Source organism: Plasmodium vivax, chromosome 5, assembly GCF_000002415.2.
Source record: "Plasmodium vivax chromosome 5, whole genome shotgun sequence".
NCBI classification, from domain to species: Eukaryota; Apicomplexa; class Aconoidasida; order Haemosporida; family Plasmodiidae; genus Plasmodium; species Plasmodium vivax.
Window position 1 is genome coordinate 1,006,523 of NC_009910.1, and position 27,841 is coordinate 1,034,363.

Consider the following 27,841-nt stretch of genomic DNA (forward strand, 5'->3'; position numbering starts at 1 on the left):
GATGGCCCACTCAGGAGCAGCACCGTCTCCGCGCTGCACACTCGTAGAGAAGCGTGGATGTACACTTTGCTCACCTTTTTAGCCCCCGCACGGGAATGGCTTTCTCCCCCGAGAGAGGAGCGCCTAGTTCGATACACCCGCTTCTTATCGCATCTCACCGCACCGCCACGCCGCTGCATTTTTTTTTTTTTTTTTTCTCCCCCTCCCATGTGCACACACCCAAACTTGAAGCGCTTCGCGCGAATGCAATCTCGTCCGCGAAGAAGCAATAAAAAGAGGTGAAAAGGGAAAAACGAGATAAACCCTTCGGAATGGAAGGTAGCGTCTAGTTTGGTTCCTCCTCTGAAGAGCGCACGTAGGGGGAGAGGACCCCTCCAGCGCGCCGGCTCGGTGATGTCGCAACGGATGTGAGTTTTGCGAAACGGTTAGCTTGGTATGCTCTTCGGCGAGGTACCCCCTTGTGCGGTCAACTTCGTTCCACTCGTGAGGCCCCCCCCCCAAGCGACCATGCCGGGGGAAACGCAAAACACGTTCGACCTGGTGGACGTGGAGCCCAAATTTCTGGAGTTCCACTACGAGGGTGCAGACAGCGTGGAAGCCTTCCTCGAAAACAAAAAAAAAGTAATAAAAAGGAAGGGGCTGAAAATAAAAAACATTTGCACGAAGACGCAAAACATTAAGATATGCGAATGCGATTCCAAGTGTCTCAAAATTAAGGGGTTGAAAAAGAAGAAGTTGGCTCCTGGGACGAGCGAGCAAATTTTGGTCGAGTTTTCCTTTGCGGACGTAAATTTTAAAGAGAGCAAACGTGGGAAGCAAGAAGACATCCTGGAGGTAGTTAACAACGTAGAGGCAACATCCTACGTGACTATACAGAGCGAATATACCACGCTGAGCATTCCAATCTACATAAAGAAGAGCATCCCCGTGTTTGCCTACGACGATGTGATAAACTTTGGAGTTTGCAACGCCAATCGGACGTACCATTTTGCCTTGAGGGTGAAGAATGTGGGTACGAGGAGGGGCGCCTTTACGCTGTCCCTGGGTGACTCGCCAGGTGGAAATGCAGACGAATGCGAAGATGGTAAACCGGCGGAGAGTGCACAGAGCGGGGAAAACTCAGTCAAACAGCACCGCCGAAACTGCCACTCTGAAGACATGCTGATTCGGCTGGACCAGTCTTCCCTCGAGCTGGACGTGGGAGAAACGAAGACCATCAACATCACCGTCAGCAGCAAAGTGGAGGGGAAAATGCACAGGGAGTACATAGTCGTTTCGAACCAACATAGCTACTTCGTGGAGAAGCAGAGGAACATCAACGTCTTGGCCATTTTCACCAACAGCCATACGTCTTTCCTCTTCGAAAATGAAAAAACGAATCTCCTAAATCTCCACTGCTTGTACTATGGGAGTAGGAAAAAGTACCAGGGGAAAATAAAAAATGAAAACAACTACGGCATATTTTGCACCCCCCGAGTGGATGCCGTCCATGTGTTTTACTCCAAGGAGGAGCTCCAAACGTTTGCGGCAGCCAGAGGGTTGGACCTGGGCCGGATCTGCCGAGGTAAGCACTATGCGGGGGTGCACCGTTAGAGGATGGCCCTCTACACACATGCACACACAACATGCTGATGACATGTAAAGGAACGAGCTCCACGTGAATACCAACAGTGAGACGCGTCTTCCCCCCCCCCAGCTGGTACCCTTTCCACCGCTCCCCACAGATGTATTCCTTGAGGAGGAAGAACGCCTAAGCGAAGGAGAAAAAAAGGAAAGGGAGAAACTATTCGCCATCACGAAGAAGAGGCTAAAGGGGGAGGAGCACATAGGAGTCACTTTCTGCAGGGGGGAGGGCTACCCAGTTGAAAGGCTGTCCTATCAAGAGGTCACATTTGAGATTCAGTCGAAGAGTGACGCCGGCCTCTTGCACAGACTCAGCAGGGACACGGCCTACCTGCTCAACTTCCCCGTCGTGGTGGAGTTGTCTCTGCGGGTGGGGCGCTCGCGCCGCGAGGCCAGCCAGGTTGGCATCACTACAAAGCAGGCGCACAGATCAACCAGCCAGGTTTGCAGCTCTGCAAAGCAGGAGCACAAATCAACCAGTCAGGTTTGCAGCTCTGCAAAACTGCCGCATAGCTCATCCAAACTGCCGCCCCTCTCAACAAAACTGCCACACAGCTCAACCGAAGTGGGGGACTCCCACCCCTGCGACGAGGAGGTTAAACTGTGGGCGGCGTTCTGCCTGACCTTCCCCTGCGTCCTCCCCAGCACCTACCTCCTAAGCTACGGCAGCATCGCCCCCAACGAGGGGAAAACGGTCATCCTCGAGCTAACAAACAGGAATAAATTTCTAAAGGTTAGCTACACCCTTTCGAAGATCCCCTACTTGACACTAAGCAAAAAGGAGGGGGTAATCCCCCCCCAGGGGAAGGCACTCTTATCGCTAAAGCTCCAGTGTGACAGCCTCAAAATGGTGGAAGAATACATGTACATATATTTTTGCAACAATCTGTTTTTCTTTGTCCTTCTGGTGAGGGGGAACATCACGTCTGCTAATGCACTACGGAAGGGGACATCCTCCATTCTGCTCGACCCAAAAGGAGACTCACTGAAGAGGAACACTCCCCCACAGGGGGACTCCAAACAGGACCGAGACCAGGTATATGAGCAGATCCTCCACAATTTAGAACTCGAAAAAGTGAGCAGGAATTACTACCAACTAGATGGGAAGCTAGACAAATATAAGTACAACGAAAGGTTTATCAATTTTTTAAAAAAAAATAAAAAAAAGTACAACGATGTTTTGAAGCTCATGTATGAGGAGAGGAAGAAAAGCGAGTCAGTCAGAAGTGGGACCCAAAGTCAAGGCTCTCCTGACAAAAGTGGGAAAATAATAAAGGGGGGGACAGATAAACTCTCCAAAATTATGACGGACAAATTTATATACGTAAATAACCCTCCAGTGGACAGAATCTCCAACACGTGCATCGAGAAGGGGGTCTACGAACGAGAGAGGAAGAAATACATCCAAATGAAGACCACAAATTGGGGAGTAAAAAATGGGGAACCTTCCCAAGGAGGGGAGGAGCAACCCTACTTGTTACAATTCGACATGCTAGATGAGGAAGAACTGAAGAGAGTGCAATTCGTAAGGGTCATTCAGTATGGTAATATCTTTCTGGGAAAGGAGTACACGAGAAAGTTTGCCGTCTTTAACAGGAACAAGCACTGCAGTGTAAGGGTGGCCCTCACTCATAGTGAAAACGTCACGACTGAGGGGGACAACCCTTTGGTAATTCATAGGGACTCTCACAAAATGGGAATCATCAAACTGAACGTTAAGCGGTTTTCAACAGCGGAAGAGCCTCATCATGATGCGGTTAGCGATGGGGATTTTCGAAGCCAAACGGGAGTGTCTACCCCCCTTTTTGAGGCCGTCAATTTGCCAACCGGTGGAGGCACTTCCACACCGGAGGGAAACACACCTACAGCTCTGTGCGCCGACCCATGCAACGACTTCTTCCTCCTCAAAACGTTCCAAGAGAAAATTTCCCTAACAGTTAACGACTCACATGAGAGGGAGGTGACTCTCGGGGCGACTCTCGTCTTTCTTAACATCCTCGTCCACCCACACACTCTCCACTTTCGCTTCCACGATGAGGACGTCGGGATGTTTTGCGAGCGCCACCTCGTTTTGTATAACCCCTTCAACGTCCCTCTGCGCGTGGGGATGGCCTGCAACCGGGCGTGCGTCCAGTTGGACGCGGAGATCTCGGTAAGCCTGGCCAGGGGCCGCATAGTGGCGGTGCATCTGTGAGCGGCGTTTTGGGCTGCCCCCTCATAACCGCGGCTTCTTAGCTTCCCCTTCTCAACCGCTCCTTCACACCCACTTTAGGTACCCCCCAATTCGCACAAAATAGTCCCCGTCAAGTTTGTTGCCACGGAAAGTGCCACCAGCGTGGCGGAGGCCATTCGGCTGTACCTGGACGGGAGCAGGCTCTACAGAAGGTGCGTCTTCGCGTGAGCCGCCTCCGGGTGAGCTGCCTCCGGGTGAGCCGCCCCCCAGATGAGCTGCCCCCCAGATGAGCCGCCCCCCAGATGAGCCGCCTCCCAGATGAACTGCCCCCCCCCCTCTGCGCAGCTTAACCTGCAAGTGGATCGCCAACAAGTGCTCCTACAGAGTGACCCCCGCCGAGCTCAACTTTGAAAACGTCCTTCTAAACAAAACTTATGTGAAAGAGTTTTTCCTAATCAACACGGGTAGGTGCCCCTCGACTGAGTGAATCTCCCCGCGCGAGGTGCCAAGTGCCAAGTGCCTCCACGAGGGAAGCGTCTACTCGAAATTGCCTCCCCAGAAATGTGGGAGAGGCACCCTCGTTGTAGGTGGATCTTTCATGGGTCACCCCGATTAATCATCTTTTTTGTCCTGCTGAATTTCACATCCACTGCTGTACCCCCCGCAGGAGACTCCCCTGTGGTGTTCCGATGCAGCTACAAACCCGATTGCGTGAATTTACTCTCGAAGCATAACTACGTGAAGAAGAATGAGAAGGTCAAAATATCGGTGCTGCTCAATTTGAAGGAATGTAAAAAAATGAAGGACAAGGTTGTGCTGGCCGTTAGGGGCGCGCCTCAGTTGCTCCTCCCCCTGAGTGCCAAGGTGAGCGCGGTGCGGCCTCGCAGAGGTGGAGGGGAGCTGCCAGTACGCGGCGGAGTGGAGCTACTCCCCCATTCATCACTGCAATTTTCACGTTGTCACTTCCCAATTTGCCCCCCCCCCCCCGAACCGCAGGGCACCCCCTCCAACGTCCTCATCAGCGGCGGGCTGCGCATCCGCCAAAGGAGAGGAGAGCTCAAGTGCTACGAAATGAAAATAGCGAACAGAGGACCATGTGAGGAAGCCATCCTCCTAGACACATCCCCTGTGGGCTTTCTAAACATCCAAATGGGCCACAACAACGAAAGGACCTTCTCCGAGAGTACCGGCAAAGAGTCCAAGGATGCCAGTAAAAGAGAAAATGTCCTAACGGTGGAGAGGACCTTCAACCAAGAGTATGATGACCTCCTGACGGATGAATGTGCCAAATATCAATACAGCAATTTTTTAAGGCTTCACAATTTGGTGTCCTCCTGCTATCAAAATAAAGGGCAAATCCTTTTTAATGAAAAGAGGGAGCGAAAAAACATCTACAGAGTTGTGGTGCCATCCAAGTGCTTCCTCCCCTTGTACATTCAATGCTACTCCTCGAGGGCGCTCACGAAAGAAATTACACTACATAGTTTGCTCCACTGTAATAGAGCTGCATACGAATGTAAGGAAGAATCAATCACCGTAGATATTGAGGAAGGGCACTTGGACGTGTCTCCCCCTTTTCTCCTTTTCACCGATTTGCTCCCGCAGAAAGCTGACGAAGCTTACATAACATATTTTTCGAGAGAGAGGAGGAAGAGACTGACAATTAGAAATGTGCTGAGTCAACCTGTGCAGTGGGCAGTCCGCTTGGATGAGGAGAAGCGCAGGGAACTCTACACGGTTAGGGGCGCTCACAGGGGTGGGGAGCAAATTGCTGAGCGGAGGGGAGAGGCGGGGAAGTCGAGGAGAGTGGGGAGTGACATAAAAGGGAGCGCCATAGGGGGTAGCGCCAAGCGGGGGGAAGCACCCGAAACGTGTGTCACACAGGGGAGCGCCATAGGGGGTAGTGCCAAACGGGGAGGCGCAACCAAATCGCCCGAGTCGGATGAACCCGCGGAGGAGCGCCAGTACCAAGTGCACCCCAGCAGGGAGAGAGGCATTCTACAGCCAAACGAAGAAACCACGGTGGAAATAAAGCTAAGCGGCTTCAAGCAGTGCGGGAGGTACGTGGACGTGCTGGACATCTCTTCCTCCCCAGTGGGTCCCCCCCACGGTATCGACAGCGAAGAGGCGCAAGAGCAAAGGGAAGCAGCAGAAGGGGAGACACATTTCGCCCTCTACATGCTCATACGGTGCGACGTCCCGAAGCTCCAGTTCGACGTGACCTACATAAACATAACTCACAACAAGTTGAATGAGTGCATTTCATTCTCCTTCGGAATATACAGCCATGGGTACCACTACGTGAGGGTCGATTCGCATCTGAAGAACCCCCACGCAGAGTGCTTTTCCATCTCCCTCCACTTCATCGACGGAAATGAAATAAACGAACGGGTGAAGAAGCTGCGCGTGCAGCTCAAGTGCAAAGCGTCCAGGTGGCTGACATTCAAATCCAGCATCGTCCTTAGCGTGATGGACCACCACCAGTACGCCCTTCCGCTCTTCGTGAGCATCGACGAGGGGGTGGACTTCCTCCTGGGCAAGGCCAGCGGTGAGGGCAGCGGTGAGACAAGCGGTGAGATCAGCGGGGAGACAAGCGGTGTGACCAGCGGTGAGACAAGCGGTGAGATCAGCGGTGAGACCACCAAAGGCGCAACCCTAGAGAGAAGCCTGCACCAACATTTGAACACAACAGACCTCCCATTTGACAAGCAAAACGAACTCCTCTCCTTCTTTTGCAAAAATGTGGAGGAATCAAAAGGGGGAAGCACCAACGGAGATATATACAAAGGACTCAAAATAGGGAAAATCAAAAATGTGTATTACCATGAGGAAGAGGGGGTGTACCCACTGAGCGAAATCGTTGGAGATTACCTTTTCGTGTTTTTCCAAAAAATGCTATTAGGTAAAAGTTCCTTCCCCCAGGTGATTGAAAGCACCAACGATTTGTTTCTCTTCTTCGTGGACCTCCTGTTCGACCTCTTTTCCGCCACCTACCCAAATAGAAATCTGCAAAATGCTATTGCCGAGGTTAAGAGGCACCGAGCTGTCGTGGTGAAGGACATGGAGCGACAGGACTTGCTGGATGAGAGGTTGGCGAAACATGTGAAGGCCCTCTGGAAGTGCTTGCAGGAGGTAGGCACAGGGAGGCTCCGTTTGGCCGTACATCACCCGGCTACTTTGTATGCCACTTCATCACCCCGCTACGTTTCATGCCACTTCATCACCCCGCTGCTTTTCACACCTCTTCAGGAATGCCTCCCAGTGGACCACCTCCTTTACGAAAACCTGCTGCCAGCGGATCTGTACCTTCCCCACATTCTGGCCAACGTGCCGGACCACTTCCACGTTGAAGAGAAGGACGAGGAGGACTATGGTGATAGCGCGGGTCACCTCTCCATGCGAGACGTCGAGTCATTTTTGCTAAACGGAAATAAAAAAGTATTCTACTTTGAGCGAATTTTTAAAACGCACGTAAGGCTATTCAGCTACTCCTGGGTTACCATCTTCCTGGAGATACTAAATAGGAAGTTCTTTGGCCGGATCAACATCAGCTCGTTGGTCACTCTACGTGGGATTAAACTCTACAGCATAGAAAACAAGCTAAACGAAAATATAAAAATGTGTAAAATTAGCTACCTTGTAATTTTAGATACTCAAGACAGGGAGGTGAACAAGCACGTCTCATTTTTAAGTGAAAAGAAGGGCAGGTCCAGGAGAAAGGACGTCACCACGTTGACCAACCTGCAGGTTGTTAGCGGCGGTACTGCTACGCTACGCACAGGAGGACAATCTATAAACACTCGTAATGGCAATCCCACTGATGGGGATAAAGGTACCCCCCAGAGAAGAGAAAAATATTCGCCCAATTATGTGAAGAAAAGGACGGCCAAGGACAAACCCTGCTGCGCCATCAACTACTTCAATTTTTACGAAAATAATTTCATCGATTTGAAGAAAATTGCCAACAAAATTAGCGGCTTCTGCTCCCCCGGGGGGGAAGAAGCGGCGCAGGGGGAAGCCGGCGCGCCGATCGCGCAGCGCACGCCCAGCAGGCCTTTTAAGAAAGAGCCCACTAAGGAGACCGCTAAGCAAACCGCCCCAAACGCGCCAAACGGAATTGTGCACTTCCAAAGCGCGGAGTGCATCCTGTTCGAGTGGCTCTACTTCCACTACAACAATGTGCACTACGCGAAGGTGGAGGATAAGCGGTACGTGTTCAGGGAGGCCCGGGGGGGAGGCGACGAGGAGTTGTCCCACACGAATGGGGCGATGAAGGGGGGAGAGCCGGAGGGGGCGCGCAGGAGAGGAAGCCCCAGTGGAAGCACCAATTGCGCCCCAAGTGGCAATCCGCGCTTCGCCCCAAGTGGCAATCCGCGCTTCGCCCCAAGCGGCAATCCGAGCTTCACCCCAAGTGGCAATCCGAGCTTCACCCCAAGTGGCAATCCGAGCTTCACCCCAAGTGGCAATCCGAGCTTCGCCCCAAGTGGCAATCCGCGCTTCGCCCCAAGTGGCAATCCGAGCTTCACCACAAGTGGCAATCCGAGCTTCACCCCAAGTGGCAATCCGAGCTTCACCCCAAGTGGCAATCCGCGCTTCGCCCCAAGTGGCAATCCGAGCTTCACCCCAAGCCCAGTTGGGAAAAACCCGAAGATGAGCAGAATCAACTTCCAGGTCGAAATAAAAAGGAAGAAAAAGGAGGCCGAAAAAAAGAAAAAAGTGAAAGGCATCGACGAATTGAAGGACCTAGTGATGGTCCTCTACACCATCATTTCGCACATCCCCTATTACCTATTCTTTAAGAACAAAATTAAAGTGAAATGCAAGTCAAAAAGGGATTACAACACAAACGTGGAAATTCTCCTCATAATGCTCAGCGAGATGAAGTTGAGCAGCCTAATCAGTAGAGGGGTGCTCGCGCAGTTTAACCACCTCCACATCTACCTGTTCTTGGCCTCTCTGTATTTCATCCTGCCGAGCTATTTGCCCGGCTACTACTTGATCCTGGACGACTTCCCCGCGTACGAGGTGGACTTGGGCTTGATAACTGACGAGGTTGTGAACGGCCGCAAGAAGTGGAAGCAGCAACCGGGATTGAGGCAGCCGCCAACCAAGGGGAAGCAGCAAACGGGATTGAAGCAGCCGCCAGGTAAGAGCCCACTACCGCCCCAAAGCAAAGCCAACCCACACACCGATGGGGGGGGCGAAAAAACCGGTTGCGGCGACGGACACTCCCTGGCAAACGAGCGAATCATCACGGTGTACAATTTAAATAGCCACAAATGCAAATATGAGGTGTTTCTCATTGGCTGCCACAAGTACCAACTGGATAGAAACCACCTCTGCATTGACCCCCTGAAGGCGGAACAAATAAAATTAAAAATAGACAGGGGGTATGACGAACAGGCGTTGAGCTATAGCTACCACACTAGCATTAAGCTTTCATCATTTAAGAAAAAAAGAGACAAAGGGGACATGTGCGACGGGGAGGAACCCCACCTGGAGGACAGCTGCTCCGTTTCGTCCTGCTCCTCGGAAGAGTGCCAGTGCCCCTCCGACGGGGCCGACAAGGTGGACGCGGGGACCAGCGGCGAGGGTAGGCCCACCCCAGGGGAAGATTACTCCATTTTGGTGCTGCGGGCGGAAGGGTAAGCCATTCTTTCACACGTCATGGCTAAAAAGTGGGAAAAAAAAAATCCACTTTGGCTAGCTGCTAGGAAACACCTCCACCTTTTTGTACCCCCATTCGCACTTCCCCCCCGTAGCAACCACCTGCAGGACGAACAGCACAGCGAGAAGTACATCTGCATCAAGCTGGTAGAACGGGACGAAAAGGGGAAAATCGAATTGACCTCCCCAGGAGCGAGCATAAGGGGGAAGCAAAATGAGGGAAAGAACGTAAAAGCTAATCTACACAATGGAGTACCCAGGAGCGAGGTTAACAAAATGAGAACGGCCAATTCGTCGCAGCTAAATATTATGCTAAACGATAGCGAAGTAAAGTGCTTTAATTTGAGGGGCAAAGTGTACGAAAGGAAATGCCTGGAATTTAATTTGTGCAACAACACGGGGAAGGAGGTGGAGGTGCGTTCGTATTTGTACCACGTGTATGGGAAGGATTTGAAGGAGGAGAAGCGAAGGGGAAATTTGGAAGCGGACGTAGTGAGTTCATGGGGGAACAGCCAATGCGCGGTGTGCTCCTTAGTTAGTGCCAACTTGAGGCGCCACTTGAGCGGCACGCCGACCCACTTCAGCTGCTTCCACTTGAGCGGCGCGCCGCCCCACTTCTGCTGCCTCCAAAATGAAAGGAAAAAAATACAAGTGCAGTTCTGCCCCTTTGCAGAAGGGAGTTACTCCTGCTTCCTCCTGCTCAACGTGAATGACAAAAAGAGCAACTACGTGGTGTCTGCATGCAAAGTCAACTGCTTCTTTAACGTAAAGAATGTGAAGGAGGAGGAGGTCATAAAGATGAGGTCCCAAACTTTCAGCTTCTCATACCAGTTGGAAGTTTGCCCCCTAAATAGGGAGTTCCTCCACTGTGTGAAGTTCATCCTGTGTAATTTGAACCACCTGGAGGAGAGCCATTTTCTGGCCTACGTAAGGGGCTACCTGAAGGGTATACAACATGGGGGGGACAATTTTTATATCCTGTGTGATAATGAAGATAAGGTGACCATCGAAAGGGGGGTTGCAACGTTTGGAGTGCTTGACGCCGAGAAGTACGTGGAGAAGGCCGCACATTCTGAAGGCGCAAATGTAGAGAAGCTACACCAGATGGTGAAGAGGGATGTCAATTATATGTGCTTACTTCAGATAGCTGAGCAGACTAGTGGAGTGTTCGAATACAACTGCGCTCTGGTGAGGCAGAGGGGTGCCCCCCGAGGTAGGAACCACCTATCCTATGAGGAGCTGCGCAATCTGCACATCAAGGAGCAGCAGGAATGGTTCGACCCTTTCTACAAAGTGTACAAAATTGTAGCCAACGTGAATGACGCAGGGAATACCCAATCGTTGTCCATCACGTTCAAGACGAGTGCCTTTCTGATGGCCAAAAAGACCATTCCTCTGTACAACTACACAAACGGGGTGGTAACCTACAGGCGAGTGCTCTCAGATGTGATCGACGAAAATAACAACGTGGTAGATTACCAAATTTTTAGCTGCCCAGAATATGTAGAAATAGGAAAAGACGTGGAATTTGCCCAATACGAAGTTAGCTGTTACTCTATCATCGGGTTGACATGCTCCTGCTGCATCACTCTGTACAATGTGAATGATGAGGAGGATCGGATAAAGATAAACGTGCAGGCAAATGTTATGAAGCCCTACCCGAAAGATACCATCCACTTGAAGCTACTAAATAGAATGAAAAAAACTGCGCAGGTGGAAATCTACAATGAGCTAAACTCCCACTGTGAATTTAAGGTCTTCTCAGATTTGCCAATCTTATTTGGTGGGAAGAAAATAAAAATGCTCCCAAAAGAGAGGAAGGCCTACACCTTCTTCGTCACCAGTGCACACATAGGTGAATACATGGGGTGCATCATCTTCAAGTTTCACAAGCTGCTCCGTTCAGGTGGTGCAGAAGAAAAAACGAGGGACGCCTCCTTCCCCTTTGCGAACTACTTCTTCTGGTACAAACTCAACATCACCGTGGAATTGAACAAACCGCTAAAAATCTTATTTTTAGAAACAAATGTAGGAGAGGAAGTCACCAAAGAAATTGTCTTGAAAAATAATGGCACTCAGGATGAGGACTATTTTTTGCTCGCCTACATGAATGAGTACATCGAGAGGACGCAGGTCCAGGTGCCCAGGAATGACATCTACGTGTACAGCATTAGGTACGCTCCGAAAATGCCCAACTGCTTTGAGGGGGCGTCCAGCGGGGGGGCCCCTCTAGGGGAGAATCACCCAACCGTCCGGGGGGACCTCCAAAATGTTTACTTCCCGCAGAATGGGGACTCCGAGTGGTGTGGCCCAAGGGAAGAGGCCCTCCGTGGGAAGCCCTCAACGGATTACCCCAATGAAGAGGCCCCTTCCCGGACGCCCTCAGCGGAAGTGCCCCCCAACCATGGTGCTGCCCCGAAGCGCAAGCCCTTCCCCCCCAACGAGAAGAAAATATTCGAAGAGCTGATCAGCTACTGCAAGAAGTACATCCAAGTGGACATCCCCTACAGGCCCCAGAACATAGGGTTCTTTTTCATCTACAACAGAAATGAGGGAATAAATTACTACATTTTGATGTTGCTCTCCAGGCTGAGGAGCGAATTGGAGGTGGGGAGGTTCTCCACCTGCCTGTCAAAGTCCTGCCTCCTCCATTTGCACTTCCATTTTAATGACGAAGATAAGCGATACGTTCATCTGCTGCAAGAGAAGGGGGACCCCCGTGCTGGGAATTATCATTACGAAATTGGGGAGGGGGTCAAACATCCCCAGGGGGGAGGAAATGCTTTAAAGGGAGAGAATTTCCAACAAGGTACCCCCCACACAGGTCGCGCTTACCAAACGTATGATGATGAATGGGGGGAGGAGATCCACAGGGGGGATGCAAAAAACGGGAAAGATGCCCCCATTTGTAAGGACAACCCATGCAGTGGGAGCGGATCGGACCAGGAGAAACACGAACTGAAGTGCATCTACCTAAGCAACAGAAAGAACTTCTTCACAGTAAACCATGAAGATGTAGGCAGAATTGTTCTAAAGTACAGACCGACGGTGGGTACATCCCAAGAATGCTACGCCATCGTTAGGAGCAACCTCCACGGGGACTTCCTCTACCGCATCAGCGGAACGTACACGGTGAAGAGGAGAATAAAGGAAAAGCTGGTTTTCTACAACTCCTGCTGTTTGTACAGTTTTAATGTAAATCTGTTCAACCCGTTCGACTGCAAGGTGAGGGTAAAGTGTAGGTTCAAGGGGGGGGGCCCGAGCCAGGCGTGCAGCGGAAGAGGTGGCGTGGGGGGAGCGGAAGAGGGAGCGGAAGAGGGAACAGACGAGAGAGACACAGAGAGGAACTGCCTCACCTCGATGCAGACGGAGCGAGTTCTGCTCAACAACGAACGGAATTACCTAAAGATGATGAATAAGGAAAACTTTAAAATAAAAATGAGGAGGCACTTCACCATTATGATGACGTACTTTTGCAAAGAAGTTTATTCTAGGAGGGCGGTGCTCGTGGTGATGAAGCCGCTTCGCAGGGGGGATGCCACTCGTGAGGACGTCCCCCCGATGATTACTTACGAGTACGATTTTGTCTTTAACAATTTGTTGAGGAGTGGCAGGCTTCCGGGTGCGCTGCGGTGCGTCCCCATTGCAGGTGAGGGTAAGAGAGCGGGAGAAAAGGGGAATCGCGGCGAGGAGCGCTCCCAAAAAGGAGAAGACCCAGGTGTAAGCACATCATGCAACTTCCATTCTGGTGTGGACGCACTGCGGATTGGCAGCCGCGTGGGTGGAGATTTCACGAGGCGTTCCGAAGGGGTCGAAGCGGAAAATAACCTTCCCGAAGTGGCCGATGGGGAAGATAACCCTCCCGAAGTGAGCGATGGGGAGGCCCACCCATCCGAACAATCTCCATCCAGCCACACCTCACGCAGCCCCTCTGCAGCCAGCGAACGAAGCCATTTCACGCTGAACGCAAGCGAATTGGGCACAACGGACGTGCTGGAAGGGGAGCTAAAATCGGAAGACGCAGATGCCGCCGAATTTGAGAAGCATCCCCCCGGCGATAAGGCGCTATGGAGACCTAATGACTACAACGTGGAAGAAGACGTGAGGCGCGAGAGGGTTCTCCCCTGTGCAGCTGGTGGGGCAGCGGGTAGGGCAGCCATTAGCGCCACGGATAGTAACGAGGTGGTGCACTACGACGGGAAGGTATTCATCGAAAGCATGTGCAAGGCGAAGACGTGTGTGGAGGTGCACATAGATAAGGCTAAGAGGCGGGCAGGGGCAACTCCCCCCCAGGGTGGGGGCCAACTGGAGGGGGAGAAGCAGGAGGGGAAGCAGCAGGCGGGGCAAAATAGTGCGCTCCACAGGAATGTGCAAAGGGGGAAGTATAACTATAAAATATTTTTACAAAACGTGAAAAATGTGCGTAAGGGCGGGGGTAGCGGTGGAGGTGGCGAAGGCGGCGGTGAATGCGGCAGGGAGACACCCGGGATGGACGTGAAAACGAACGCGCTCCTTTTCGACGTGAGTGAGGAGCTGCTGAATGATTACCTGTACGTCCACCTTGTGGAGGACACGGCCGCGCGCCTCGTGCTGTCTTTGGAGCTGCTGGCCCTTCTGCCCTTCCACTGCACCTTTGAGGTGTTGGTAAGCAGGACGGGAGAAGCGAACGAAGCGGATGAAGCGGGTGAAGCGAACGAAGCAGATGAAGCAAACGAAGTGGTCGGAGAATCCTCTAAGGGCGAACCCCCCCGCAGACGCGCCACCCTCGAGCGGAACCGCATAAACGTAGAAGCATTCAACTGCATGAACGTGTCCAGGCAGTACCTAAACATCACCGTTGATGAAAATTTATGTGCAGAGGCAAAGCTTAACATTTTTTATAATCACACGAGCGACGCATACTTCGACGCGTATGTGGTTAGGCACAACCAGCTGAACAGCAGCAGCCACTTGAAGGACGAAATAGTAAATTTTGATGTCAAGCCCAAGTGTGGGATTTTAAAACACGGGAGTTACAACAAGTTCTTCATCACAAGGGCGAACAGGAATGGGGTGGTGTCATTTAACAACTCTTTTTTGTTTTTAATTAAAACGGAGCGGAACCTCTTTTCGTACATCGTCTTTTCTCACTACCGGCCGGCCCCCAGCGACGCGCTCGCCACGGTACGGGTGTCGCGGTTGAGCGGCTAAGCGGTTGAGCTGCTGAGCGGTTCGGCGGCTAAGCTTCTTAGCGGCGGATGTACCTTTTCCGCAAATGGCGCTGCTCAGGCGGGCGACTCACCGGTTACTCGTCGTCCGTTCCCCCCCGCAGAAGGAGCATAACAAGATAAAGGAGATCCTCAACGAGAACAAGAAGAGGTTCAGCGTCCTCTTCAGTTCGTTCAAGCAGGTAGGAAGGCCACGCGGATTGGCGGTTCGGACTGGCGGTGCTAACTGGCGGTTCGTAGGGGAACCCCCTTCACCCGCCGCACTTATAAAAACGGCTCACATAAAACGCGCCTCCCATCCACCGCGCAGGAAAAGAAAGAAAGTAGCATCTTCAATCAGAAGAACCAGATTATCATTGAGGACATTTCCAAGTCGACCAACGAAATTAGAAATGGCTGAACGGGGGGTGCCTGTGTGCGTGGAGATCTACTAACGCGTGTCTCCATGTGGATATGCTACTGCATGAGGGGGACTGTCCCCTCGGCGTACCTCCAAGAAGGTGAGCCTTTTTTTTTTTGTATGCCCACGTTGCACATTGCAGTGTTTATTTTATTTTGCTTTATTTTACTTTTTATTATTTTTTTTTTTTTTTTTTCCTCACTGGACATGTGCACAACCTCGACAAGGGCGTTAAACAAAGTTGTCGCTTTTGTGCTCCGTTGGGGGAGGGGGAAAGACACGGGAGTTGCGCCACGTGAAAAGGCTCAAATAAATGGGGGTGCGAAAAAGGGGAAAAAAAATGGCATGTTAAAAGGGGAGAAAAACGACATCGGGCCGCATGCGTGACGTAAAAAGGGGGAATGTATGGCCGCTCACGGATGGGGTGCTGCGTTTCTTGTTTTATAAAATGGCACAAAAAAAAAAAAAAAAAAAAAAAAAGCATGTACATGTACATATGGATATGTGCATATACATTTCTCCGTTTTTATGCCAATGGAGCGGCGCGAAAACAAAGTGCAGCGATAAAATGAAGGACCTACGTTTGTGAGATAATCTCCCCGTGAGGCACATTAAAAAAATAAGAGAGAGAGAGGGGGAGCCATTTGGGGGTGGAATGAAACTTCACAAACAGAATGCATGCAAATGTGCTGCACGGGAAATGGCCCCATGTGTCCACTTCAACATGGGGGGGTTGTCTCTGTGGCCTTTCGTAAATTTCGTTTTCCGAGGTGACAATGCGGACCTGTTTCGTCAACTGGGCTGGCCACCCCATCTGCTGGCGGTGCAAAGCGCGGGGATGTGCCTCGGCATGCACATCTCAGGGTGTGCAGCTCAACGTGAATAGTTCTACGTGAGTGGCTCAACCTGCACACCACAGCGGGGCGCCCGGTCGTTCCCAAGTAGGCGCTTTATTCGGACAAGCCACGCCTGCACACATACACACACACATACGTACGTACGTACGTATGTACATGCACGTGTGCGCTTGCGCGAGGGGCGGCGCTACCCCTCCGAGTTGCCCAACGCGCCGCTCTTCACTCGGGGTGGTCGTCGCCGCGGTTCGGGTTGCCGTCGCCCCGGTCGAACAGGTAGCTGTTGGCGGGGTTGGCAAATGGGTCGCCTTCGGGATGCCCCTCTTGGTGGTGCCCCTCCTGCCCTTCGTACCCTCCCTTGTAGCTCCCCAGGCCGTATTCGCCCTGCTTGCCGTAGCTGTCATCCAGCCTGTTCATATCCTCTCCATGCGGATCGAGACTTCCAAATTCGCAATTGGAAGGTAACCCATAGTTGGGGCTACTCTCGTGGTACTCATCCTCGTATTTCATGTAATCCGTTTTGTGCTCATCGAAGAGGATGTCTATTACGTTGGAGTAGTTGTTAAAGCAATTTTCACTCCCGTCGTGGCTGCCCGACCTGGGTTCGCGCTGCTCGCCCTGCAAAGCGGCGCTATTGACATTGCCGCGGCTGCCCCCGTTGCCACCATTGCCGCTTCCCTGCTGGTCCTCCTCGTCTTCCTCCTCCTCCTCCTCCTCATCGTAGTGGTAATTTCTGTTCAGGCACCGGTCTGCGTTCCCACCTGCATCACCGCTGATGAGGTTCTCCCGACCGGCCCCCCCGGTCCCCCCGACGTTATTCAAGTGGTGGTGCGTCATGGAGTTGTCCGCCTGGTTGCACAACCCGTTGGAGATTATCTCCCCATGGTCGGCCTCCTCCGCGCGTTTCTCATCCCCATAATTCACATCGTTAAAGTATAAGGAGTAGTGGTTTAGCTCCTCAATGATGATATCATTCCACCCCGAGACGGTGACAAGGAAGTTCGAAAGCCACTTTATTTCCAACGATTTGTTGCTCAAAATTTGGCAAATATGAAGTAGGTGTGCCTTATACCCACAATCTATTAAGCTCTCGATTTTTTTTCTCCTTTTTTTATTTTTAATATTTCTACATCGTCTAACAGCGTCGAAGTAGCGCAGACATTTGGGCAGAAATGTCGTTAACGCTAAAATGTAGTAGAGAAGGTAGGAGTACTCATTTTCCTTAAAAATGATGGTCTGCATCAAATCACACACAGAAATGTGCAACAGGTTATTCCACTTATACTTGAAGAAGATATCAATGGAGATGTCAAAAAAGCCCTCATCAATAATTTCGGTGAGAATATTCTTAGACTTTGTCTTTATGAGAGTCTTTATCAACTGTATAATCTCCAAGGTGGTAAACCCCAGCATGTTTTTGCTTTTATTTTTGTTTATATTTTTTATATACAATCTCATAATGTCTTTTATATAGCCAAAAAAGCATATATCTATGAAGGTCCCATTCTCCAGATACTGTACCCACTTATTCAGGGGGATGTTTATCTCTCCTTCCTTTTCCATTTCGAAGATTTGAAAGTTTGGTTCTTCATTTGCATTTGCATTTGCACTTGCATTGGCACTTCCGCTGAGGTGTTTATCCGCACAGCTGTTTGATTCAATTCCAAAGATATCTTCTTTTATTTTTTTCTTTTCATTACTTTGGGTGCGACTCAGTGGATTTCTCCCACTGCTGATGCTTCCGCCCTCGCCGTCCTCCTTCACGTGCACTCGGTTGCTAGCGATTCGTTTCATTCTATTTAGGACATCTTCAAATTTTATTTTTTTTAGATGCTCGTAATGTTCATCATCTGAAGAATCGGAGGAGGATGCATCCGATCCGTAGGAGAAGCAATTTTCATTGTCACTGTTCCGCTCGTTTTTTGCCTCCTTTGCGTATTTTGCTAATCCGTTGTTCCTTCCATCCGCGCTATGGGCGCTACTGCCATACGTGTGCATATTGGAGAGCTGCGCTCGCTCGTTCCTCTGGTTGGCACCCATTACAAACTCGGGGTCCCCCTCCTGGCCGCCCCCCCCGCATGAGTAGTAGTACGAAACGGCGTGCTGCTGCGCGAGAAGGGACTCGGCCGTTTGGGCGTCCTCACCGTTATGGGTGTCTTCGCCATTTTGGGCGTCCTCACCATTTTGGGCGTCCTCACCGCTTTCCCCCTTTTGAGCCTCCCCTTGGTCATTCTCGCCCACTCGCAGGAGGCCCCCTGAACGGCTTCTACCGCTCCCATTCGGGATGTCTCCTCCACCCATTGTCCCGTTTTCCCCCCCCGTTGGGAGCCCCCCGCTCTGGAAAATCCCCCCTCCAGCGGGATCCTCGCCATGCGGGAGCTGCCCCTCTGCGTGTAACCCAAATTGCACACCGAAGGGGGCGTCTTCCCCTGCCTGGCTTAGCTCCTCCGCCACACCATGCATCGTGTTGCTCTTCTCCCGGTCGCTCCCCCCCTGCGGGGTTACCCCAACTGTCTGCATTTCCTCCTTTATCTTTTTATTCACACGGTTTGGCTGCCTATCTGTGTACATATCTGCAGAGAATTCTTCACCTGGGTTGGGGCCCACGTTTGTGGGGACCTTTCCTGGCTCCCTACCCACCAGATTACCCCCCGTGTCCCTCTCCAATTCGCTCTTCTTCTCACTAGCCAACTCGCTCTTCTCAATTTCTCTCTTTTCCTCCTCCTCTGGGTTGTCCACATCTGGAGGCGTCTCCCCATGGGGGTAATTCCTGGGAGGGGGGGCAAACCCGGCTGCCATCCCCACAGGGGGGATACCAGCGGATGGCCCAGTAACCCCATACTGGTCATACACGTTACACGAACCGCCCATGAGTATCTGCTCGGAATCCCTCACCTGGTTAACGCAACTAGCGTGAGCTTTGGAGGAGTTATAAACGGCCTCCTCATCAATGACCCTATTGGACTTCCTCTTCTTCTTCTTCTTCTTCCTCATGTACTTACACTCCTCCATCTGTTTAAGCTGCTTGCTCTTCTGGTCTTGTTCTTTCGTATACAACTCAAGGCACTCATAAAAATCTATGGTGTTATAAGATTTCCCCAAAACGGTGTAGTGTAGCAAATCTGATATGATCGTTATGGCAGCAGATATGGTGTAGGGGCACTCGGAAAAAACGCATTTTATTAAATAAGAAAAGGACAATTGAGAAGATAAGTCTATAAGAAAATAATTAAAATAATAAATGTCTGCTTTTCTAACAAAGATGTCTCTAATCAGACAGGTGATGTTGTCCTCCCGATCACAAATTATAAACATTTCATTTGAAAAATTGCCATTCAGGTTGCTCAAAATGAAATACATGATATCCTTATTATCGAATACGCAAAGGTATGGCATCTTCACAAAGAGCAGCACCTTAAACAGCTCAGTTATATTTCTCGAGTAGAAATGATAGAGGAATCCTTTTAAGTAAAGCTCCTTTTTCCTCTTCAAAAAGTTTACCACATCTGTTGTATTTTTATTATATATCGTTATGGCACACCTGCTAAAGTAGCCAGATAACACCTCATTCAGTTGGTTTTTCTTCAAAACGAAACTCCAGAAGAGCTTCATCAACTTGTCGTTATAGACAAGCGAATCTGTGATTAGCTTATTCTCTGCATTTATTATTTGGTGGCACTTGTAGGGGAACTTATACGATCTGTCGTAGTTACCTTTATCTTCGGATTCCTCTGTGATGTACTTGATTATTTTTTTTAAATTTTCCTCTTTCGAGAGGAAATTCACCAACTCGTAGTTCTCCGCCTTTATCTCCTGCAGCAGCCCCTCGTAGTTCAGCAGCCCCTCCAGGTCGTTCTCCTCCAGCTGCTTGCTCACGTCCAGCGGCAGGCACTCGCTCTTCAGCTTCCAGTACAGCCCGTTCTCCATCGTGGGGGGGGTGGCGGTGGCGATGCGGTGATGGTGAAGTGGGACGTGCTCACGGGGAAGAAAAACCTGCTGGGTGACCCCCTCGCAGTTTCAGCGGCCAACCCAGTCAGGTATAACTGCCTCGCGCAGGCACACAGTTGTAGCTGCACTTAATAAAAAAAAAACACTGTGTAGGAATTCCCCCTGTTCAGGAGAAACAATCCCGTTTACATTCCTCCGCTAAGTTATCCACAGCTACACATACGCCTCTGCTGCGTGATAAAAAAAAAAAAAAACTTCACAGGGGGATACGAAAAAAAAAAAAAAAAAAAAAAAAAAGTCAAAGGGACTGCACTACAAGTGTGCACACATAGACAGGCAGGATGTCACCCCTCTTACGTACGCCCTACTAGGGGACTCCTATTCGCACTACCCCGTACACTGCGTGTATACGCGTTTCTCCCCCACAGCGGCGTAAATTTTTAACGAAGCGTATCCTCCCTCTTGCGTGTTCTCATCTGAGTGCACGCACGGGGAAAAGGAGCAAAACAAACAAACAAACAAATGAGCAGTTAAATGGGTACACGCAAAATGCGTAGCCAATGTAAAAAGGGGTCTACTTTAATGCGAAAAAGAAAAAATGCCACGGGGAAGTGCATTCCTCAATAGGCACTCGCGCAGGTGCGTTTCTTCCTGCGAAGCTAAACATTCAAAATGGCAGAGGTGGAGATTTAGAGGGGGCAAACAAAATGGGGGGGGACGCCCCTACAGCGAATTACGCGGGGGGGAAGTGCTAATTTGAATATCTCCTTCCGTTCGCCCTCTCTTCACTTCCTTTTTTTTTTTTCTTCCCTATCGCTTCCCTGTTGATGTGCACACATTTCGCGTACTTAACGTAGGGTGCAGAAATAACACAAAGGGGGGGAAATAACGTGGGTGGAAGGAGGCACTAACACGTGGGCGAGGTGAAGCGGTTCGATGCGCGCCTTGGTAGACATGTACACCATCTCACGGTGATGTGGACCATCTCGTGGTGACGTGGACCATCTCGTGGTGCCTCGTCTGCGCGCATTGCTCGGCGCCCCCTCGACAGTGTAACAAAATGGGCTCCTCCTGTTGAGACGACGACGGGGGGAGAAAATCCCTCTTCAAACGTACTCACATGTGCAAAAAAAGAAACACTAAATAATGCCGTGAGAGAAGCTATTCAAATGGGATGACCCCCCGATGAGTGTGCTTTTCAATTTGGTCCACGTGGTGGCGCCGCCTGGGATGGGAGCGGGTACCGGTGGGCATTCCCCTACGCACATAGGTACGAAGACTTGTCTCGGCAGGTGCCTTCGCCTTCTGCCGCTTATTAGCACTGGCGTGTAGAATTACACTACAGGAAAGGAGAACACTAGGGGGGTAAACATGGCACATAAAAAAAAAAAAATAAATACACTGCAAAAATGAATTGCGAACGACAAAAGGGAGTGCCTTTTGCTTAGGAGACCACTCCCCGCGCGACGAAAGCGAAGCTGGGTCTGCGTGAAACGTCGCCGCATACGCTATGCACGATGAGTGGCGCCGAGGGCCCCTTCTTCGGATTCTATTCTGACTGTGCGAGGTGAGCAACTTGCACTTCACCAAAAGGGGAAGTGAGAAATGGGAAAATGAAAAAAGGGCAAATGATAAAATGTAAGATTGGGGAAAAATTTTAAATGGGGGGCAACAAAAAAAAAAACGTACGCGTTGGCACGATAATGAGGGGGGAGGGGCTAGTTGCCTCTTCATGCGGACCTCGCATCTTGCCAAAGAGCACATCAAATTTTTGCAGCGATTAAAAATAATAGGAGTAATTTTTGCCGCGCTCATATGTATGCACTGTTGATGGGTGAGTAGGTATATGCCTGGCTGCTCGCTCACCCCTTTTTTGCGCCTTGCCCCAGTGCGCGTCATTGCTCGCCCCGTTCCTCTTACCCCCCTTCGACTGCACCAATTTGGCAAAGGGGAACGTTTTGAAACGTGGGGAGGTGATATATGCCAAAATAAAAAGGGGAAATAAAGTCAAAAAAAATGAAATACCCAAAGGGCCTTTTTTTTTTTTTTAAGCAAAGAAAAAGAACAGAGAGGCGCAATTCTTTCCAACCCTGCGCAGGATCAATTGTAGCAAAAAAAAACACGTTGACATCGCAGCGGCATAGGCACAATCGCGATCGCAGTTGCAATCCCAATAGCATACGCGTGCGTTGCAGCGAAGCCACCTCGTTTGGTAAAACATACGTTCAGTTCGGGTGACGCGAGATGAGAAGAAATTTTATCCGCAGCTCAGTTGCTTTTTTAATAAATAGGAAGGCCCACCCCCACGTATAACGCGCGGCATATTATTTTACATTCGTTGCGGAGGCGCGCTGGTGAATTTTTTTTTTTTCCAGATAATCTGTTGCGCTGGTGAGCGTACGGGCAGGAGGAAGGCTTGTTCTCCGCGCCGCTTGGAGGGTTCACCACAGAGGTGAAGCGGTGAGGAAGCGAAGCGGTGAAGAAGCGAAGCCTGTAGAAGCGAAAAGGCCAACTCGCTAACGTTGCCAGCCGCTCCCCCGCCACCCCACCGCTAATCACCATGTCGGTGTACATCCAGCTGACGCACGACCTGTCGGGGACGGTGACGGCCGTGACGATCGGGGACTGGATCCTGGGGATCCTGAAGCAGAAGAACATCCAGGAGTACGAAGTCTTCTTCAAGAAGTTCCTGAACATTTACCAGAAGCAGGACAAGGACTCGGAGAGCAACAACCGATCGGAAATTTTCTCCCTACTCCTATCGGCGAGCGACCTCGTGTTCGAGACCCTAGTGGAGACGAAGAAAAATAACAAAATAAAAGTTATAATTGATAATAAGGAAAGCGTGAAAACGTTTAATGAGTTCTACAGAGAAGTGGAAGAATACTTTGTAATCCTCATATCCATTTTGCAATTAGAATTTAAGACCGTCGAAGATTTGAACAATGCGACGAACAACTTTATTATGGCCATTAAAAATTTTAATGTGTTCCCCGAATTGAGGTTAAAAATTTTGCAGCTACTGTATAACTCCTTCAGCGTTAACTTCTCCTTTAGGTTTCCAACCTTCATTGCCATTTTGCAGTTTTCCTCTCAAAATAATATTTTCCATTTTATTCTCCCCTACATAAAATTCATTGACCAGTGGATTAAGGAGTGGAACATCAGCTCCAGGGAAAAGAGGCAAATCTATTTGATCATCGCCCAAGAGTTGAAGAAGCTGAAAAAGTATGAAGAATCCTTTAAGCATCTAAACAAACACGTGTATTACTTCCAGAAGGAAGCACCTGAAGTGTTGAACCACCCCACCACCGTCAATGCGAGTGTAGAACTTATTGCAGATGCTATTAACTTGAATAATAATATTTACTTTCACCAGCTGCTAACATTAGATGCTATTCAAAACCTGCAGAACATTCCTGAGCACCAACCCATTTTCCACCTACTTACCATATTTTACCAATATAGTATTCATGAATTTCTAGCGTTTAAAAATAACTACGGGGAGGAGTTCTTTTCCAAATATAGCATCGACTTGGAAGTTGCGGAAAATAAAATCTACCTTCTCTCCATCATCTCCCTTTTTAAAGAAACCAAAGTGCAAAACATCCAGTACATCTCAGAAAAGCTAAACATCAGCACTTTAAAAATTGAGAAAATCCTCGTGGCTGCTATTGGAAGTGGAGTTATAGACGCCAAGATCGACCAGATAAATAAAAGCGTTCAAATGAAGACCACCATCTTGAGGCACTTCGACGAGGCCCACTGGGAAATCCTCAACGCGCAAATTACCAAGTACATAAACAATGTGCAGAAAATCCTGGACATCACCACGTCGCGCTCGAGGCCCATGCAGGGCAAGTAGGGAGCGGTGACCCTTTCAGTTCTGCCTGCCCGCCGTTGCCCCACCTTAGGTGCATTCACCTGCTCCTTCGCAAGGTGTGCTAACTTCTCCCTTTCGTTGGATGCTTTCACCTCTCCCCTTCCCTAGGTGCACGCACCCACTCCTTTTTTTTTCCCCTTTGCCAACTTAGAAACACGCTGCGCGAACGCACACGTATGCATTGTAAGTAGTGTACATGCTCCACTTGGGCTGTCCGCCCAGTGTCTGCTTCGCTCCGTTGAACGCGCTTGCGTCGCCGCGGTGGGCGAACGCCCTATTTTATAGGCCTCCTGTTCGGTCGAGTCTTTCTCAGCTACGCCGCGTAAGCGTTAACAAAATGGAAAAAAAAAAAAAAAAAAAAAAAAAAGTAGAACATGGTAACGTGGTAATAACGTGGCGCATACGGACGTGTAGGCCCAGTGGGGGCGAGCCGTCTACGCTGCCATCGTCGCGAATATGCAAGGAGAGAGGGAAGGCATAACGGCGCGCACAACTGCGCACGGAGAGGTCGGTCCCTCTTCTTCTCTCTCCCCGCTACTCCCCGTCAGTACACTGCAATCTTCACCTCCTTGAGGGGGTTCAAATTTTTGCTCCTCTGGTTGTTGTCGCTCAGGTACGCCTTAACTTTGTACCTCTTGTTGTGAAAATACTTTTCCATTTTGACGTTCTTCCCGCTGCCGCTCCCGTGCAGGTTGCAGCCGTTGTAGTTCGCGCCTTTCACATAGGACGCGTGCAAAGAGTGCACATTATACACTTTGTTGCTGCTCTTCACATTTCCTGCATTCAAAAAGTCGTAGCTATGTTTGTTGGCATGGCTCTGTTGCTCCTGGTTAAACGGCATCATGTAGTTCTTGTTCAGGAAGGCTTTGTTTTTTTTTTTTTTTTCTACGTTTTTCTTCGTAAAGTTTTGCGCGTTCTGGCTCTCCCTATTATTGTGTGCATTTCCGTTCGGCGCTCCCTTTGCGCTTTTGGGTTGGCCCTTGCCTTTGGACTTCCTGCCCTGCAGGTTCGCCGTTTGGGGGGGCGCCTCGGCGGTCGCTTCGTTGGTCGTTTCGATGCCCGCTTCGTTAACCGCTTCGTTAACCGCTTCGATGACCGCTTCGTTGGCCGCTTCGTTGGCCGCTTCGCCGGTCGCCTGCACGCCCAGCACCTCTTGCGCTCGCTCCTGCGCCGGCACCTGGTCGGCCCCCCCCGACAGGTACACCGGTATGGGGATCTGCTCCGGCTTGGGGGACCTCATATATATAGGCACGGCGAAGAACCCCTCTTCCTCCTCCTTCTTGCCTGCCCTCCTACAGTCCTCATTCCTTTGCCCGGCACACATGCCACCGCTCAAGTTGTTAAGCAGGCTGCTATTCAAACTGTTGTGTTTGCACAGCTCCATCTTCGTCGCGTGGTTTAGCAAACTGCAGCTGGTTGTAAAATTAGGATATTTGGACGTGGCGTACTTCACATAATGCCCTGCAACTCCTCCTGCGTAGCCATCGGCACCTGCAGCTAGGTCCTTCCTGCTACCAGGGTAATAATATTTCCCATTTTCGGCATTCCTCATCATTTTTATAATTTTTCTCCCCCTGCTGATGTTGCTTCCGAGGTTCATTTGGTAGTAGTACTTATTGCTTCCGCAGGCCAGGCCCTTCTTCCCCTTTACTGCATTGCTGCTTTCTTTTGCCTTTACCGTACTGGCGCTTTCTTTAACGTGCCCACTGGCACCTGTAACCTTCGTCGATTGGGCAGCACCGCCATTCTTGCTGGCACCATTGGGGCATTTTTCCTCTGCTTCGGTTATTTTATCGCTCTTTGGTGCGTCACCACTATTGCTTGCTTCCTTTCCCTTGATGCTCTTCCCCGGTTCACTTTCCTTTGCAGCTTTTTCCTCTTCATGGTTATTCTGCTGAGCCGGGTCGTCGTTACGGGCGGGTTGATTCTCCTTCACCCCCGCTGCGCTCGTGGCACCTTTCTTAGACAAATCTGGTTTGCTCCTTTTGGTAATTTTCTTCGCATTTTCATTTTCGCTCTCCATTTTGGGGCCTTCTGAGGGTCCTTTCGCGGGATCGACACTCGTGGTGGCGCCTTTCTTCTCCGCCGGCTTCGCCATCTCCTCCTTCTCCTCCTCCTCCTCCTCCTCCTCCTCCTCCTCATCATGGGAGTTATTCTTAACATCCTTCAGCAGCAAATTAAACAGCTCCTGCGTGGACGTAAATTTGAACCCGTCCTTCACCTTTTTGGCCTTCCCGCTGGCACCTTCGCCTTCCTTTTTCTTTTTGATCTTTTGTTCGACGCAATCTTTGGCGCCTTCCCGCTCATTTTCTTTTGCCTTCTCCTTCTTCTTCTTTTTCTGCTGCTCCTTTTGCGGCTCCTTCGGCGACTCCTTTTGCTGCTCCTTCTGCTCCGCTTCCTCCATTGCGCCCTTGCCCTTTCCTTCTTCGTTGCTCGCCGCCTCGATTGGTCTCTTAAGTATTTTTATGATGCACTTTTTCCTGCCGGTTTCCTTTTTCTTGTCTCTGCTTTCGACTTCGTCCTTTTCCGTTTCCTTCTCTGCCTTTCGCTTCTTGCCTTCCGTTTTGCTTTCTGCCTTTCCTTCTGCTTTTCCTTCTTCTTTTCCTTCTACTTTGCCTGGCCCGTTGGCCTCCTTCGCGGGGTCGCCTACAGGAACCTCCTCCTTATGCTGCGCTGCCACTTCCCCCTGCTGCGCCTCGTAGTGGTTCCCCTTCCTATAATTGTGCAGCTTGTAGTAGTAGTTATACCCCCTGTACTTATTGCTGTACCCGTAGTAGTTATTATTTCTCCTCCTGCCGACGTAGTCCTTTCCGTAGTACATCCCTATGGACATGTTCTTTGGCTTCTTGTACACGTCTACCATGGTGGCTGGCTGCTTTTTCGTTCTGCTATTTTTTTTGCTCTGTTTTGCTATTTTTTTGCTCTGTTTAGCTAGTTTTTTTTGGTTTTTTTTTCCCGTTTGGATGTCCTCTTCCGGCGTGGGGTTAACGGGGCACTGATTGGCTCCTCTCCAATAGTCGCGTTTGTGCGTACAATAAATAGGCAACGAAATTGATTGAGAGGTGATTGGTGAGAGGTCCTCCTGGCTGGTGCGTAACTGATTGCTTGATGAGTGGATAGGCGCGGTCCACGCGAATGCGATGCGCACACACTTGGGGTTGAGAATAAAAAAAGGGATAGGGGGGGAAACAAACTCCACAAGTGTGGCCTCGAACTTCACTTTAAAAAATGTGCATCCGCGTTCTTCTCCTTCGCGTTCTTCTTCTGCTTCTGCTTCTTCTTCTGCTTCTGCTTCTTCTTCTCCTTCGAGTTCTCCTTCGAGTTCTCCTCCTCCCGTCGTCTTCAAAATGACTTAATTATTAAAGTTTAATTATTAAAATTTATTTAAAAACAAAGGGCGAAAAAAAAAAAAAAAAAACAAAAAAATGGTAAATAAAGGGTGCGTTGAAACTCACGAACGGGGTACAACACATACCGCGCGCGCGCTTGCACCAGGGGTATGATGCGTACTTATCGTGGAGTCACTTGCCACACCTGCGTGGGTTGCCACAGAGTGAGCGCCGACGGGCAGACAACACACAAATGTAAATGTATATGTACATGCATATGTGGAGTGCACCCATGTAGGCATGCATTCAATCTCTGCGCAGCTCCCAAAGATGGTGGCTTAAACTCCTTTACTTGTAACTACTCACGCAAATACACTTGTAGGGAAGTAGTAAAAAAATAGAAGAGCGCTCTCCCCCTGCAAGTTGCACAACTGCGAAGGGGTACGTAGAAGCAACTCCTCACCCTGCGATTTGCTCCTGCACAAAATGGGCTCACTCACGTGCAGGTATAAACTCGCACTGTATAAACGAAATGAAACAAAAAAAGTGAATGCAGCAGGGCAGGCGTGGATATGGTATACGCAAACGAAACACTCATGTAAAAGGTTTTTTTTTTTTTTTTTTTTTCTTTTATTTTGACTCTCTTTTCCCTTCGCGATGCTCATAAAATCGTAGAGGCTCTTTTCTTAGATAAGCTTGTCAACGCTTTATCCCATTTAAAAAAAAAAAATGAAACATTTAAATAGTAAAATAAAAA

At 50.1% G+C, this 27,841-nt stretch overlaps 4 protein-coding genes across 4 annotated transcripts; 2 read left to right on the forward strand and 2 right to left on the reverse strand.

Annotated features, from left to right (window-relative positions):
* Window positions 1-507: 507 nt before the first annotated feature.
* Window positions 508-15,070, forward strand: PVX_089990 (hypothetical protein, conserved; the record flags this gene model as incomplete). The annotated part of the gene is made up of 10 exons (XM_001615040.1): window positions 508-1,564; window positions 1,725-3,775; window positions 3,896-4,008; window positions 4,142-4,260; window positions 4,464-4,660; window positions 4,793-6,928; window positions 7,046-9,441; window positions 9,559-14,626; window positions 14,775-14,852; window positions 14,981-15,070. The coding sequence occupies 10 exons, from the start codon at window positions 508-510 to the stop codon at window positions 15,068-15,070; spliced, it is 13,305 nt and encodes a 4,434-aa protein (XP_001615090.1).
* A 1,076-nt stretch (window positions 15,071-16,146) lies between these two features.
* On the reverse strand, window positions 16,147-19,851 carry PVX_089995 (hypothetical protein, conserved; the record flags this gene model as incomplete). Its single annotated transcript, XM_001615041.1, has 1 exon — window positions 16,147-19,851. The coding sequence occupies one exon, from the start codon at window positions 19,849-19,851 to the stop codon at window positions 16,147-16,149; it is 3,705 nt and encodes a 1,234-aa protein (XP_001615091.1).
* A 2,070-nt stretch (window positions 19,852-21,921) lies between these two features.
* PVX_090000 (hypothetical protein, conserved) lies at window positions 21,922-23,957 on the forward strand. The gene has a single exon (XM_001615042.1). The coding sequence runs from the start codon at window positions 22,433-22,435 to the stop codon at window positions 23,735-23,737; it is 1,305 nt and encodes a 434-aa protein (XP_001615092.1). The 5' UTR covers window positions 21,922-22,432; the 3' UTR covers window positions 23,738-23,957.
* Window positions 23,958-24,214: 257 nt separating this feature from the next.
* On the reverse strand, window positions 24,215-27,533 carry PVX_090005 (hypothetical protein). Its single transcript, XM_001615043.1, has 2 exons — window positions 26,854-27,533; window positions 24,215-26,434 (listed from the first exon to the last, which is right to left on the reverse strand). Coding segments are annotated over exons 1-2 (2,136 nt in total). The 5' UTR covers window positions 26,855-27,533; the 3' UTR covers window positions 24,215-24,299.
* Window positions 27,534-27,841: the final 308 nt, after the last annotated feature.